Source organism: Myotis myotis, unplaced genomic scaffold (assembly GCF_014108235.1).
Source record: "Myotis myotis isolate mMyoMyo1 unplaced genomic scaffold, mMyoMyo1.p scaffold_m19_p_5, whole genome shotgun sequence".
NCBI lineage: Eukaryota > Metazoa > Chordata > Mammalia > Chiroptera > Vespertilionidae > Myotis > Myotis myotis.
In genome coordinates this window covers 107,620,941-107,636,890 of record NW_023416357.1, presented here as the reverse complement: position 1 = coordinate 107,636,890, position 15,950 = coordinate 107,620,941, and the positions used below count along the sequence as shown (strand labels likewise).

Genomic DNA, 15,950 nt, shown 5'->3' with positions numbered 1-15,950 from the left:
CCGCTAGAGGGCAGAGCCCATCGAGCGGGCGATTTCCCGGGCCCTGCCCCCTCGGCCGCGGAAAGTTAAAGCGTGGCAGGGGCCGAGCCCGGGAAGCGGAGGAGGCGGGTCTCCATAGAAACCTCCACCTGTTTCCGGTTAGCCTGGGCGAGATTTTAGGGGCTGCTGCGGGGGCCAATCTCCGCCAGCTCGCCTTTTCCCGGCGGCCCCTGCGGGCGCGGTGGGTGTTGTACACAATCATCATGGCGGCGGCCGGGGCCCCGGATGGTGAGTGTGGCGGGGTGGAGGGCGCCGGGCTGGGCGCGGGTGAAGCGGTCGCTCCTCGGGGACGCGGCCCGGCCCGGGGGCTGGTGGGGGGGAGAGCCCGGACTCGGGAGCCAGGGTGCGGCGGCGCACGCGTGGGTCCGGCCGCAGGCCCAGCCCGCGGCGAGCGCCCACCCCCTGCCCCCCTTGCAGGCATGGAGGAGCCTGGCATGGACACGGAGGCCGAGACCGTGGCGGCCGAGGCGCCCGCGCGGTCCCTCAACTGCGTGGAGGCCGAAGCCGCGGCGGGGGCGGCGGCCGAGGACGCCTGTGCCGCGCGAGGCAGCCTGCAGCCGGCCCCGGCCCAGCCCCCCGGAGACCCCGCGGCGCAGGCCTCGGTCAGCAATGGCGAGGACGCGGGCGGCGGCGGCGCGGCGCGGGAGCTGGTGGACCTGAAGATCATCTGGAACAAGACGAAGCACGACGTGAAGTTCCCCCTGGACAGCACGGGCTCCGAGCTGAAACAGAAGATTCACTCGATTACAGGTAACCCCGCGCGCGGCACGGAGCCCCGCCGCCCTCCCCGCCTCGCCCCGGTTCCCGGAGCGCACGCCGCCTGGGCACCGCGCTGACCGCTCGCCCAGCAGCCGTGCTCACAGCGGCCCTGGGAGTGGGTTCCAGGATGCCCATTACCCAGATGGGCAAGACGAGGCCTGGCATTGCAGAGCACTAAGTGGCCGGCTGAGCTGGGATTGCAGCCCCGCCCGGAGTCCCAGGCCCAAGCCTGTAATTAGTGCTGCCCGGACACCTGATAAAAACCACCTGAAGCACTTGCAAGGTTTAGACTCCAGGCTGCTCCGCCTGAGATTTTGAGTCCGTGGGGCTGGAATGTGGCCTCGGATTTGTTTTTCGCGAATATCAGGTGATTCTCATAAGGGAAGTCTAGGAAACGCTGCTGGTGACCGGCCCGCTGGCCCCTTCCCAGGTGCTCCTGCTACTTAATTTCATCTGGTGGACAGCACTTGGCCACCTGAAATGATTCTTTTCCCCTCTAGGCCAGCGGTTCTCAACCTGTGGGTCGAGACCTCGTTGGGGGTCGAACGACCCTTTCATAGGTGTTGCCTAAGACCATCAGAAAACACAGATATAATTACAGATTGTTTTTGTGATTAATCGCTATGCTTTAATTATGTTCACTTTGTAACAACGAAGTTGGGGGTCACCACAACATGAGGAACTGTATTAAAGGGTCGCGGCATTAGGGAGGTTGAGAACCACTGGTCTAGGCTTTCTCCGTGTAGCTTGTAGGCTCCGTAAAAACAAGAACTTGGTCCTTATGGGTTTTTGTATCCCTGAGGCCTGTGGACTCTCACTTAATATTGGAGTGATTGGAAGATTGAGGGACAACTTGGAATGAATGACAGCTAATTTTTATCGGTTACTGAATTTCCAGGAGCTGCACTAAATACTGTTTGTCCTGTCTTGTGGTCTTTAAGACAGTTCCATACAGAAGGAACGACTGTCGTCACTATTACAAAGTTTGGGAACTGAGGCTGAGGCAGGTGGTGAATTGCCCAAGTGTGCAAAAGTAGTAGGCGGTTGAGCAGCACTCACTTTGGGATCTGTTGTCAAGTACTCTGGTCCAAGTAAGTTTTCCGATTTTCCTTTCACTGTCTGCCTCCTTTTCCCAAGGTCTCCCGCCAGCCATGCAGAAAGTCATGTATAAGGGACTTGTCCCCGAGGATAAGACGTTGAGGGAAATAAAGGTGACCAGCGGAGCCAAGATCATGGTGGTTGGTTCCACGATAAATGATGTTTTAGCAGTAAACACGCCCAAAGACTCTGCGCAGCAGGATGCCAAGGCCGAAGAGAACAAGAAGGAGCCGCTGTGCAGGCAGAAAGTGAGTCCGTCGTGTGACTGCTCGTTCTGGGAAGTGTGAGGCTTCTGGAGCCGCGGTTGGTTATATTCTCCCTAGAATAAGCTCCTTTTTGGACAGGGCCCATGATGGAAATTTATGGCAGCAGTTGGGTGCCGCTGGCTGTTGAGTGGAGGTGACAACTACCTGAGATTTGCAACTTTGTCTCATCTGGCGGGTCAGTGTGTCTCAAGTCTATCTCCTTTAGGATAAGGCCTCTGTAGGGGCAGGCTTCAAATCGGACGTGGGTTTCTCCTGTTCAGTGCCAGAGAACAGTGCATTGCTAGAACTGATTCCCCAGTCAGTGCAAGTGCTTACGTTTGCCTTTTGGTGTGTGGCTTCCCACAAGTCAACAAGCCCATTTCTGGAAAGACATGAGCATCAGTAGCTTTCAGAGGTTCCTCTAAAACTGACACCTCGGGAAGCCGAGTGAAGCACTAGGAAGAGAACTATGCTGATTTCCCCTGCTGGTCCCTGAAATAGGGGCCAGGTTTTTCCTCTTCTGTGGCTCATTTTGGAGGTCAGTGTATTGCAGTGTCAAAGGATGCTAGTGGAAGAACCATCACTTGTGATCTTGTCACCCAGCAAGCCCGCTCTTGGTAGTGTTCCAGGAAAATAGGCGTTCTCATCCTAACCTGTGTCCTGGGGGAGCGTCCAGCTGGCGAACGCTGGCTTTAGTGACCAGGCACCAGGGCACAGGACCAACAGTGGGAAGGACAGTTTTCTGTCACAGTCCATATTCCCTTGTGTGTGCGTTTCCAAACCCCCAAAACGTGCTTTTGTAAATGTGGCAGCAAAACCTGACCAGGATTAACGTGAATAGTCATTTTTTTTTAAAAAATATATTTTATTGATTTTTCACAGAGAGGAAGGGAGAGAGATAGAGTTAGAAACATCGATGAGAGAGAAACATCGATCAGCTGCCTCCTGCACATCCCCTACTGGGGATGTGCCCACAACCCAGGTACATGCCCTTGACCGGAATCGAACCCGGGACCTCTCAGTCCGCAGGCTGACGCTCTATCCACTGAGCCAAACCGGTTTTGGCTGAATAGTCATGTTTTACCATAAAAATTTTAGTGTAGCTGGTGGCAGTGTGCGTCCCCCAACCCTGTGGAGGATATATAACGTATTTTAAAAATATTACAGTGTACGGCCATACCATCCTGAACACGCCCGATCTCGTCTGATCTCGGAAGCTAAGCAGGGTCAGGCCTGGTTAGTACTTGGATGGGAGACCACCTGGGAATACTGGGTGCTGTAGGCTTAAAAAAAAAAAACACCACACACACAAATACCCTAAAACCTTTGGCCTTCATAAAAGTTCAAAACATCTGTTTATGGGGTTTAAAATAAGGAGTTATACACCTATGTTACCATCTAAAAGGTGTTTATTTGGACACGTCCACCCCCAATTGTGGGGTCAAAATGTCTTATAACCAGTTGAGCTTATTTCCGTATTCCCGTCTTGCTCTACCACATGTGTGAGACGTCAGATACGAGAATGCAGATGTGAGAGCATTCCCACTGGCCACACCTGGGAGCATACATGTCTCTTGAATACAGGTTTTGAGTTACAAATGATCGCTTAACAGGCTTAGAATTGTTCCACAGTGCAGGGAAAATTCTTCCAAAGATACTTGTGAGAGATGAGTCAAATTCAGACTGTAATCCATGCTGCAGTGTTTAACGCCAGTTATGAGGCATAACACCGCCTAATGACAGGACCCCATCTTTGTGACTTTATCAGTGGCTCAGAAATCTGGGACTGTTGTATAGGGGATCCTTTGTTAGCAGTCTGGCAGCGGTGGGTCTATTCCCATTGGAGGGTTTCTGCCATGCCAGTGAGCCTTATGGCCACCTGGTGCTTAAATTAGGTTAATTTTTCACCCTCTGCCCACTCATTGCTCTGTAGTTCTAGCTTTGCTAAACAGTGTCTGTGTCTATACAGCCACAAATGGGAGGGAAATCGGGTTCAGGCACGTGGGCCGGTCAGGAGCTGTTTCAGGGGAGCCTTGTTAGAACTCATAAGGATCTGCCTCAAACTGGGGTGGGCTGGGTTAGAGACTTGCTAATAGGGTCAGGCTCTTGAGTAATCAGCATTTGTCTTGGGAAATTCGGTTCTTCAGGCTTTGTGTCTAGCTGGGGTTGAGGGTGGGCAGCAGGAAGACTTCTGCAGCAGACAAGTCCCCGTTTATGGTGGCAGTGCCCCTTCAGGCAGTTGAGCTGCATCCCAGCATCAGGCCAGGTGTCTTTGGGAGTGTAAGTTGGCAGAATTGCTGCCAATTTGAACCTGTCAGGAGCTGTTAGCTTGGTATTGAATCCTTTCAGTGAGGACTGTGGGAGGAAATAGGTTTTCTTTGAACTAGTCTGTAAGGTCCTGCTTTCTAGAACTTTGATGTTAAGTGTGGCAGCCAGGTGTGATTGATTAAAATTCAGTAAAATTGGGGGTGCATTTCCTCAGTCCTAGCCCCATATCGAGCGCTTAGTCGCCAAGCTTCCAGCCACAAGTGTTTGCTGCCCGGGCTGCTCTGTCGTGTCGGAGGCCCTGTCTGTAGGCAGTACAAGCTTTTGAACAGAACATTAGGCTTTCTTCGTCCTGCTTTTCAGAGGTGGGAATGTAACGAAATGCAGTCTACTTTCATTTAATGAGCTCTTTTGACTTGCGTTGCAGCAACACAGGAAAGTGTTGGATAAAGGGAAACCTGAAGACGTGATGCCATCTGTGAAGGGGGCCCAGGTAAGCCATGCTCTGTCGTGCACACTCTCAAAACCAGGCCCATTGGGCTGCCTGGGCTGCCGTCTCGTCCCGTCTGTTCTCCTGTATTTGTCCTCCTTTGATGGTGGTCCCTCCCTCTCACCACAGGAGCGCCTGCCCACAGTCCCCTTGTCTGGCATGTACAATAAGTCCGGAGGAAAAGTGAGACTCACCTTTAAGCTAGAACAAGACCAGCTGTGGATCGGCACGAAAGGTACGTGGCCACTCCCGCGCTGGCCGGCTGGCTGCCTCTGGCTTCCGGGCGCACTTCCTCCCAAGTGCCGGTCTGCTCCTCATTCTCAAATCTCTGCACTGTGCTGTGCGTGTTCCTGGCTTTGGTTTTGCTTTAGATGCTTCTCTTTGGACCCTTTGCCCCCTCATTTTTAGTCTGATCTGAAGACCAATCCATCCAACATTGGCTGTCCAGAGGTCCCAGATGTGTGGCCTGAGGGCCAGGTCTGGCCCTTAGATGAGGGTTTTGTTTGTTTACACACAATCTGTAAAAAAATCTGGAGCTTTCGCTTGATCCGATTTTTGGCTTCATTTGAAAAAAATCACCAGGTTTAGCCAGTCTGGACTTGGATTCTCACGGATAGCCAGCAGCTGGACTGAGTAGTAGTTTCACGTGGCCTGCTACCGTTCTCACTGTCCCATCTAACCTGCCTGTGGCCAGCATCCTTCGTTTATGTCGCCCGCCTGGCCCCTGTACATCGGTTTTCTTAGTGCTGGGGACCAGCCCTCCCGCCCTGGCTGCCCTCTGCCTGCCCCACCGACCCCTGTGCACGGTGGGCCAGGCTTGCTGTTTGCTGGGAGGTAACTCTGACTGCTCTCTCTCTCTTCCCCCGAAGGATCAAAATCTTGTCAGCAGCGCTCCAAAGTCATCTCTTTGCCACTCCACTGTGCTGCTTAAGACTCCTAGCATCTCTACACTTGGTCTTTGAAAGGAGTTAACCTGTTTCCTGCCCATCTCTGATTTCTTCTGCCCAGCCCACCTTCTGGACTGTTTTTTTCCCCCCTCACTGGTTTTTGTGCTCATAAACCTTTGGCTCTTTAAAGCCAACTTTAAATGCTTAACCATAGTGTTCAGTGTTCTCAAGAATGGGACCCCTTTAAATTTTTAAAAAATATATTTTATTGATTTTTTACAGAGAGGAAGGGAGAGGGATAGTTAGAAACATTGATGAGAGAGAAACATCAATCAGCTGCCTCCTGCACGCCCCCCACTGGGGATGTGCCCGCAACCAAGGTACATGCCCTTGACCGGAATCGAACCCGGGACCCTTCAGTCCGCAGGCTGCCACTCCATCCACTGAGCCAAACCGGTTAGGGCCCCTTTAAATTTTTGATTTAGTTTCCTGCCCCGCTTACCTTGTCATACCCTATGTGTCCAGCACTGCTTGCTGAATGTTCCCACGCGCTCCGCACAGCTCCGTGCCTTTGTTCATGCTCTGTCCTTCCCTGCAAGCCTTCTTCCCATCCTTGTGAGTAATAAACTCTTCCAAGGCCCTACTTAAATGTCCTCCTATGAAGCCCTCCTGACACCCACCCCCCCAAATAGAGCACTCATTTATGTCCCCAGAGCACTCATTACTCTCCGACTTGTCTGTCCCCTGTTAGATTCCGGAGGGGACCGAGCATGCCTAAGTCACCTGTTTCTGCCAGCACTGTAGATGGTCAGTGTTCGAGGTAAACGCTAAAGAGAAGACCAGGGGGCCCTATCCTCTGAGGCTGATGAGTTTCAGGGACAGGCCATTAGATGATTCTGCTTCAGATGGGACCAAAATTTCATGGAAAATAATCAGGGCTGGGGTAATGGGGAGTGAGATTTTTATCATCCAAAATACGGAAGTAAGTTTCTTGTTTTCACCCCTATCCTGGTTCTTAAAGTGAACAAAGAATGACATGCCAAAAGCGCTTGAGTTTTCTAACAATTGTTTGGTAACCTGCCATGTCCTTTCTTTCACATTTGATTCTAACTGCATGATCAGAGCAAGTTTTGCAAACTGTTGAAGGGCTCCCGCATTCTTCAAGGGCTTTGGGCCCCTTTAATAGGTCACTGTCTTGTGCAGAGCCGGTCCCGTCACCCCTGTTGTTTCTTCAGTTGTGAGCTGCCCGCCTGTCAGCTCCTCACTTCTCCATGCTCGCAGGTGGTTTGGCGTAGCCCTCCATCAGTGCGCGGTGCGCTAAAGCCCTGCCTCTTCCACTTGGGCAGCCTAAGGAGGCAGTGGCTGAGGCCGCCCAGGAAAGACCAGTGGCCCAGCGGGTAGGTGCAGCCAGGCTGGCCCCTGAGGGAGTACTTGTGCGACAGGAAAGTGTGCAGGGGCTGCCGAGGACCCACGGTGCCTGTGCGGGGCTCCCACTTCCGCTTGTGGGAGCGGCCACCCTTGGGCGCGAAGGAGAGCTCCACAGAACCTGTGGGTGGCAGAGCTGTTGAGCCTCCTGGTCGCCAGCCTTGCTAAGGGGCGTGGCCATGAATTCATGTCCTGGGTTCTCATTCCCTCCCAGAGCCCTGCCTCCTGGCACCCGCCCTCTCACGCGCCCATGAGTGCCGTCCCCTGGGTGTCGCCCACACCCTCAGAGGACAGCGCGTTCCGGGAGTGGGCCCCCAGCACTGGCTTCATCTTCCTGTTGGCCTCCTTCTCCAGGGGACGCTCACGGGCTCCTCATTGTGGCGGGAACTCTGGCTGTGGGAGGCAGGACTCAGCCTCTGGCTAGTGCAGCGAGAACAGGCAGGGAATGAGAAAGGGGAGCACAGGTGAGGCCGTGGGGAGCCTGTGCCCTGTTGGTAGGGCATTCGCACCTGGAATCCAGCTGATGGCCACTTGGAAGTGTGGGCCCAGGATTCTTACATCCGAATTTTCAAAAGAAGCCAGAAATCCATATTTTCCTGTGAAAACTGCTGACGTTTCAAGGTGGTTGGTGTTTTAAGAAGATTCTATCTTGCCCTAGCCGGTTTGGCTCAGTAGATAGAATGTTGGCCTGTGGACCCAGAGACCCGGATTCGCTTCTGATCAAGAGCATGTACCTGGGTTGCAGGCTCCTCCCCAGCCTGGGCCCTGGTCAGGGCTCGTGCAGGAGGCAACAATCGATGTGTTTCTCTCACATCAGTACTTCTCTCTGTCTTTCCCTCTCTCTCCCACTTTCTCTAAGAAATCAGTGGAGAAATATCCTTGGGTGAAGATTAAAAAATAAATAAAAATAAAAAAGAAGTTTCTATCTTAAATACACCAGCTGGTCAGGTCCTGGCTGGGGGCACTGCTTTAGAGCCGCTAAAAGTCCTAGCCTGCGTGACCCTCCGGGTCTCTTCTCCCCACCCCCGGTTTTCACAGGCCGAGGCCCACAGGACAGAAATAAAATGTCTCAGTTCATCCCCTCGACTAGAACCCGGCCTCGAAGTTCCTGCTGTCTTGTCAGTTACCTGTTTTCAGATTTCACCTTTTCCAGATTTTTGTCTACCAAGGCTTTAGTGTGGTTTAATCTTGACTTAACTGCTTAGAGCTGCTCCAGTCCCTGCGGTGTTTGCTGCTTCCGGGGTGGTTTCCTGTCGGCAGACGCCCCACCTCTCCTGCCCCGCCCCCTTCTGCGGCGCTTGCCCTTTCCAGCAGCCACCCCCCCCCCCCCACTGCCTCCTTCACACCTGCTGCCCTTAAACTTGCTGCAGACTGTCTTCTGACCCGTGTGCTCTTGATTATTGATCATAGAGGTAATAAATGTTCTAAGAGGACTTCCGTGTGTGTATATGGGGGTGTGCAGGCCAGGGGAGGGGCTGGGGGGGCAAGTGAGCAGGGTCTTGGGTCAGAGCCTGGTCGTTCACAGCCAACAGTCTCCCTTCCTATCTGTGGGAACCCCGGGGCACGCTGGTGCCTCTGTTCTTGGCTCTCGACTGTCTCAGGCACCAAAGCCCTGAGCCAGTGCTGGGCTTGGGCAGTAAGGGTACAGTGGGATTTCTTGGGTGTTATTCATTGTTAAGAGTTTTGAAAAGAACACCAGGAAAGAGATACTCTGCTGTGGCATTGCCACATCCTGGTCCCCATTCGCTCCTAAGAAGTCCCAGCTCCCACGCAGGGCTCTCGGGCCATTGTCAGAAGGGCTGGTTCCTTACCCCTGGAGGGCAGGAGGATGTGCGCCTCCAGGAGGCTCCAGAGCCACCACCCTGATGAGGGACTGCTGCGTCCCAGGAGTAGAACAGGAGGGCCTGTGAATAACGGCTGTCATTCCTCTCAACTCAGAGCGGACCGAGAAGCTACCCATGGGCTCCATTAAAAACGTGGTCAGCGAACCCATCGAGGGGCACGAGGACTACCACATGATGGTAAGTAGCCCGCGCTGCTCCAGCAGGGACTGCGTGACCGAGGAGACACTCCAGGAGACGCCCGTCTAAGGCCCCGGGCTTTCTTCTAGAACTCGCCCTTGACTTAGTCCTAGTTCTCTCGACTCCCGTCCACCCCCACCCCGGTTTTTCCAGCGGTTTAAGGGGGTATGTTGGGTGTCTTTGCCTCCCTTTTACTATAATGCTTTGTCCTTAGACCAGGAAAATAACTGTAATGAGGAGGGCTTGCGGGCTTTCATCTAACTTTTTTCTTGTGCATAGAATTAAACCTCCCCCTAGTCCTGGTGTTTGGACCCCCAGGCCTCCTCCTGGGGCGCTGTCGCCCTTCCTAGGCTGCAACGGTCACATGGCAAGGGGACCCTGTGGGGAGATGGATCTGTGGACACTGTTCTTGGGGAGGTCTGCTCTGACCGGCAGACTGTGCTCTCCCGAGACAGGATGTGCGCAGGCACTGGCCTGTCTGTGCAGATCAGAGAGAGCTCAGGCAGCGGAGCAGCTCAGGCACGTCCTCATGCTTCCCAGCGCTGTCTGCAGGGGCCACTTTAAAAACGCTGGGACAGGGACCTGCCTGAGCAGTGAAAGGGGAGGGCGGCCGCCTGCCTTTGTCAGAAGAGGCAGTTTTCAGTGTCCGACCAGCAGGGATGTAGCTGGGTTGGCCTGTCCCATGGAGAAGGAACAGTAGTGTGCTGACCATGGGTGTGGCACAACGTCCACAGCAGAGGGACGTGTTGGGAGGTCCCAGCAGAAGGGGAGCTAGCATCCTGGCAGTGCTCTGTAGACAGATGGCAGACCCGGGCTCTGGGAGGGTCTGCCAGCCCTGCCCCTCTCCTGTCCTGTCGGTGTCTGTCAGCCTCTGGCTCCGAGCTCCTGGGTGCCCCTCTGAGAGGTGACCACATCATGGGCCTTGTGGCAGCCCGCCACCTGGTCTCTGGAGTCTTTAAAGGTCTGCACGTGGATTGTTTGCTTACTCAGTTATTTTTTTGCTTTAAAAGTTGGGTTTTATTTTATTATCTTTTATTTACTTTTAAATATTTTTATTAATTTCAGAGAGGGAGAGGGAGAGAGAGATAGAAACATCAATGATGAGATTCATTAATCAGCTGCCTCCCGTACACCCTGCACTGAGGATCAAGCGTGCAACCTGGGCATATGCCCTGACTGGGAATCGAACCATGACCTCCTGGTTCATAGGTTGATGCTCAACCACTGAGCCACGCCGGCTGGGCTCAAATTGGATTTTGGTATTTTCATCCGGCTCCTGCACTGCCCTCTGAAGCGTGTGCCTTCCCAGTTTGGCCCTGTAGTGTGTGCAGTCCTGGTGATTGGCAGCCTGGTGAGAGGGTTTTATACAAGTTGAGGGGACAGCTCCTAAGTGATTGGTGTGGCTGGGCAATGCCTTAGATTTCATTTAAATGCTCATTTTTTCCAGTCATTTCTGGCAGCAGTGGCTCTGATCGCCCCTCTTTACGCACCGTTACTCAGCACCTTCCCTCTGTCCCGATGAAAGGATTTGTTTCCCTCTTTGCAGACGCCATATCACTAGCTTAACATGCCAGAGTTCACGTTAGAAGGGGGTGGCTGTGCTTTGTCGTTTTTAGAGAAACCTTAAAAAATACAGGAAAGGACAGACGATTAAGCAAACCCATATACCCATCACCAAGAAGTGACCATTGCAAATATTTTGTAACTTGTTTTGAATCATTTTCAAATAAAAGATAATTTACCAGCAGTGAGTTCGTCCCCATTGTCTCCCCTCCCCACTGCCCTCTTCACGATCTCCCACTTGGCCTGCCCCGCTCTGCTTCCGTTTTCATGTATGTCCATGAACAGGCTTCAACACTGTGTTTGTGTTTTATCGGTTTTCCTAAGTCATATCGTGGTACGTGTCATTCTGCTGCTTGCTCTTCTGGGTTGACATTAGGATCTGTCTGTACTTACCATAGATCCAGTTCATTCCTTTTAAAGTGACCCAATGTTCACATGACCAGGCCACATCACTTTAGCTGTGCATCCCTCACAGTGGACGGCAGGCGGTTTCCAAGTGCTCGTCTTGCTGGCAGTGCTGCTTCGAGCGCTCACCTGTTTGCTGTGCATGTGTGACTGCTTCTAGGGCAGTGGTTCCCAGCAGGGTCTGGATCAGCAGTGCCACTCACCTGGGAGCTCCTAGGAATTGCAGATGCTCAGGCCCCACCAGCCCTCCAAGTCCCAGACTAAGAGGGGAGCCACCAATCTGCTGTGACACGCCCTCTCTCCAGAGGGCTCTGATGTGCACCCGAGTTGGGGAACCACTGCTTTAGGGTTCGCTCTGCTTGCTTCCTCCTGCTGCTGCTCCTCTTTTGGACAAGACAAGAGAATGCTCCCCTCCCCACATGAGGTCTCCCCCTTCCCCGTTGATGAAGCCACCTCTCAGCCCTCCCCTGTGCGTGCTGTGCTGCCGCTCAGCCTCCCGACCTCTGAAGTGTCGCTTGGTTTTCCTTTTCCCTTCCAGGCGTTTCAGTTGGGCCCCACGGAAGCCTCTTACTACTGGGTGTACTGGGTTCCAACTCAATATGTGGATGCAATCAAAGACACTGTGCTGGGGAAGTGGCAGTATTTTTGAAAGCACTTTCACCTCTGGCCCAGGAGACTGACCCACAGTGAAGGACATTGCTGGGAGAGGCCTGCAGCACCCCCGGATTTCAGAGTTCTGGAACTTTGTTCACACACAATCTATACCCAATCTAAGGTGATGTGGTGACCGAAGCCAGAGGTGATGTTCTTTCACCCTTAGCTTAATCCTAACTTAAATCACCGGTTCCCTTTCTTGCAGTCAGCTTCATACCATTTTTAAAGTCAGTACAGTGGAAACCAATAAATCTGAACTCGGAAAGTGTTGTGTGGAATACTCTTAAGTGTATTTGAGAGTAGATCTGCCAAGGTTTTGTTTAGAAAGGAATGGTCAAAAGCTTTCTGCTTTTTTTAAAAAGTGATTTCAACAAATATTTTCATAAACCTTTGGTTGCAAACATTTGGACTGTGTTTTGATGAGTTGGGGTGTTTTATTTCTTTTTCATAAAAATTTTTATGCAAAGTGGGAGGGTTGGTAAGCCATATTTTTCTGTCCATTGACTCAGACTTAATTCTTTCCCTTTGTATTTTCTCACTTCCTAGATAGGAGTTTTTGTTTTGAAAACCCAAAGATGTCAGTTCCTCCTTTTGTACCTCATCACTGCTTCCTGTCCTGGCCTTCCTCCCGCTGTGCTGCTGCTCGCGAATGCACGTGGGAGGGGGCGCAGCAGGTCTCGGTCAGGAGCTCTCCCGCGTGCTGGTGTCTGGTGAGCAGCAGAGTATCTCAGACTCTTGTCTAAACACCTTGGCCTTGGGGCACCGATCTCTGGGGCGGTCATTGCCTCCTTGATGGTTGCCTGCAGCCCTCACTGATTGGTTCTGACGCCCAGCCTGGCGTGAGTGTGCCTAGCTGTGCTGCTCCAAGATCCACAGTTCCCAGTGGGCACAGGCCTCTTCAGGTGGTGCCGTGGGAGACCGTGTGTGCATCTGTGTAGCCACAGGCCCACTTGGAAAGTTTCAAGAAGCAGCCCAGTGGTCATTTCAGTTGTGCTTCTCCATTTGTCCCTTCGCTCATGCATTGTGTTCAAGTTCTGCCTCCCTCGTTCAAAGATGCTGCCTTTCTCAGCAAGAGGACATCTGACCTCGTGGGTTGGCGATGTGTTGCAACAGCAACTATGGGATAAATTGCTTTTGTGATGAGCTCGCCCTTGTCTGGTTTAGCCCCTACGTTCCTTGTCCATGTGAACCCTGGTGTCCCTTGTGGCTTGGTTGACCGAATGAGGAAAGGCTCCTGTGAGGGGCATCCCTGTGCTGTGCTGATCCCTGCCGCCCTGGCAGTCCTCCCCTCGCTGCTGCAGGCTCTCAGCAGGGCTTGGCTGGAGAGTTTCCAAACCTGCAGTCGATTCCAGGCTGTTCTCCTTGTTCTGTGAAATGTGTTAGCTTGTGTGAGCCAGTGAACGGTGATCTTCTACACTCTTCCCTCCAAACTGTAGTTGAGGAATCCAGCCGGCAAAGACAGGCTCGTGCTTCTCACGGTGTAGTCCCTTCCCAGTTCGCATTTGGGGCAGAAGTACATCGGTGAAGGGTAGTGTCCCAGAAGCTGCTGTTCCATCCCTGGAAACAGGAGCAGTGACTGACTGCAGCCTCTGTCCTGCTGCCTGCATTCCTGCAGGGCCCAGCACGTGGCAGGCGGCCTCGGCTCGGCTTGTTGGCCAGTGCCCCTGTCCTGGAGGCTTGTCGCGGCAGGGCCACACGCCTTCTCTCCTCTGGAAGCAGCGTCCTCCTCCCCAGACTGGCCTCACCCTGCTGCTCTCCAGGGCCTTCCCGCCAGGTCTGCATTTACCCTGTTTGTTTGGCTACGTGCCAGCTGCCCTCCCTTCGTCCCAGGGACAACTTGTCCCATCTCTCCCTGCTCCCCACGAGCCAAACCGCTTTGCACTCAGGCTGGCGTCATTTCCAGACAGGACCGCAGCCTGCGTGAGCCTTTTTATGTTAAGTAAAATGGTGCTTTTCCCCTTACTTTGAAATGCTGTATATTCACAATAATGTACTGACGTCTCTCGTCGGTGTGTTTGATGGGCTCACTGACTGCCGGAACAATCATGGAGATCTTGTGGGAAGCCCTCGGAGAGCAGAGGTGACGGGCCAGAACCCCTGGGGAGGTGTTGGATTTAGGTCCGAGTCTGGGTCCCAGCAGTATTGCAGTCTTGTCACTTGGTCCCGGGAGCAGTCTCTGCATTTGTTTTCTTATGGCCCAGCATGTGCCGAGACGGAGTCTGTCCGCAAGCTGCCTGCTCTCCCTCCAGAGGCCTCACAGTGTTAGTGTTTTGTCAGGATGGTTTCTGTGCAGTTCTTCCCTGTCCGATGGACCAGCTCTTTCTCTGGGGTCCTGACTGCCCCTCACAGTGGCGCAAGGCGTGCGGGGGGACCGAGGAAGAGCTGGCTCCGAGAAGGGCTCCCGGTGTGGGAGCAGGCGGGCATGGCCTGTGGTCCATGCGGCGCGTCCCTCAGCCTCCCGGCTGCTCTCTCCTGGAATTCGTGCTGGACCTCCTCTCCTGCAGGTCCTGGCTCACTGGTGCCACGCCTTTCTTTCCCTCCTGGAGGCCACTTGGCAACCAATGACAGTAATGCCTGCTGGGGGCAGGCCGCTCAGTCAGCCTGAGCAGAGAACTAGACTTGTGAATCCTGAACTCTGATGTTAAGTTTTTGTGCTTTTGTGTGTGTGTGTTTTAATTGCTGATGGGCCTTCTGCAAGTAGTAGTAACGCGTCCTTAATGAGGCTGAACTGAGCTAAGGATGTCCTTTCCTATAACTCGTGGATGCAGGAGGCCAGCGAGGCCTCAGGAGTCTCCTTAGTTGCTGCTTTGCCTTCCCAGAGCCAGAGAGAGGAACTGCCGCGTTCCCAGGGCTCTGGAAACTTGTCGTATTTCAGCCAGGAGGGGCTTGCTCTCCCCTTCCCTCAGTGCCCATGTGCCTGGGAGAGCTCCCGGGCTCGCTCTCTGGCTCCCCCAGTCTTCGCCGGAGCAGGAAGGGACGGGATGGACCCTGTGCCACAGTCTCCTTGCCTCTGTTCTGCCTGTTGCCTTGGGAAAGGTTGGCCCTTTGTTTTAAGGCTTTGTGACAATGTCATCTCTACTTAGGATTGGCACCTGCTTCCTTCTTAGTAGGGCCCAGTGGCTTCTCTGAAGTTAACGGTGGTCAGGGCCTCCGGTGCAGAACATCTGGCCCATCTCCCTGCAGGCCGAGTGGCCTGCTGCTTTCCAAATGTCAAGAACCGCTTTCTTTTTTCTTAACGAGTTCTCCAGAATGAATTGACAATATACGTAAGTACCATGTTTCTTGTGTCTGCTCTGGTCTGGTTTGTTTTTAATCCAATGCCTGTTTGGGAGGAGAGGAACGTATCTAGTCTGTTAGATTTGCGCTGCTGGATTTTTTAAAAAGTGTAACCTTGACTAGCTGTCTTATTGTTTATCCTGTAAGATTAGCCTATCAATTAAAGTTTGATAATTAATTGCGTCTCCTTTTTCCTTCCACTTCTTCATGCGCCTAATCCATACTGGGGATTGACCAATATTTGGAACTGGGCCTGGAGCCTTTTTTTTTTTTTTTAACCAGCTATGGTCAACCATTTTCCTGTCTTCTTCATTTGACTTTGAGTATATCCAAATTTGAGTATATCCAGCAAAAAAGAGTTGATAAAGAGATTTGATTTGATGGACTTCTGTATGAGTCAAAGTCACTGCCAGGCCATGCTCCTGGTGGGACAACCCTCCTCCCGCTCCGGCCTCCAGGTGTTGGAGGCGATGCCACCTCCCTGTCTGTACACCTGGCTTTGCCTCTGTGACTTCACCCAGCCAGGTAGCCTCGGAGGACATGGCTGGTGACACACTGAGGTGGAGCTCCAGTTCCCGCCACAGCCACAAAGACCCAGGAACAAACATGACACCAGCACCACTTCCACTGGACACTCTCGCCTTCCCTCTGCTTTGTAAATGTTCCCAGAGACTCTGGTCCCATGGCCCCTCCTGACTCTCTCCGTTATTTCGGTACCTCATACCCCGAAGCGGTGCTGTCGGGCCGTAGGGTCTGGCACTGCCACAGGCTGCTCACGGCAGTGGGCTCCTCCGGGTTTGATCCCAGTTCTGAATGGTTGCTT

The 15,950-nt window shown here is 53.2% G+C and overlaps 1 protein-coding gene and 1 non-coding gene across 4 annotated transcripts; both read left to right on the top strand.

Annotated features, from left to right (window-relative positions):
• Positions 1 to 71: 71 nt before the first annotated feature.
• Positions 72 to 15,305, top strand: UBFD1 (ubiquitin family domain containing 1). Of its 3 annotated transcripts, XR_004967604.1 has the most exons (8): positions 89 to 267; positions 457 to 789; positions 1,936 to 2,144; positions 4,834 to 4,899; positions 5,026 to 5,131; positions 6,535 to 6,603; positions 9,147 to 9,229; positions 10,677 to 10,735. XR_004967604.1 is itself a non-coding variant. In XM_036309714.1 (7 exons), the coding sequence occupies exons 1-7, from the start codon at positions 243 to 245 to the stop codon at positions 11,844 to 11,846; spliced, it is 933 nt and encodes a 310-aa protein (XP_036165607.1). In that variant the 5' UTR covers positions 72 to 242; the 3' UTR covers positions 11,847 to 15,305. The 3 variants fall into 3 exon arrangements, 2 of the variants coding, with proteins under 2 accessions (XP_036165607.1, XP_036165608.1); XM_036309714.1 differs by lacking the exons at positions 6,535 to 6,603; positions 10,677 to 10,735 and adding an exon at positions 11,736 to 15,305 and having other exon boundaries at positions 72 to 267; XM_036309715.1 differs by lacking the exon at positions 6,535 to 6,603 and having other exon boundaries at positions 10,677 to 10,976.
• LOC118657109 lies at positions 3,308 to 3,426 on the top strand. Its single transcript, XR_004967849.1, has one exon. It is a non-coding gene; the product is annotated as a 5S ribosomal RNA (ribosomal RNA).
• Positions 15,306 to 15,950: the final 645 nt, after the last annotated feature.

What these genes read in the sequence shown, in the direction of transcription:
- UBFD1 (XM_036309714.1), top strand. Translation starts at nt 243, where the DNA reads ATGGCGGCGGCCGGGGCCCCGGATG. An exon ending in GAAGATTCACTCGATTACAG is followed by an intron (nt 790 to 1,935) that starts GTAACCCCGCGC and finishes CCTTTTCCCAAG; the next exon opens with GTCTCCCGCCAGCCATGCAG. An exon ending in AGCCGCTGTGCAGGCAGAAA is followed by an intron (nt 2,145 to 4,833) that starts GTGAGTCCGTCG and finishes CTTGCGTTGCAG; the next exon opens with CAACACAGGAAAGTGTTGGA.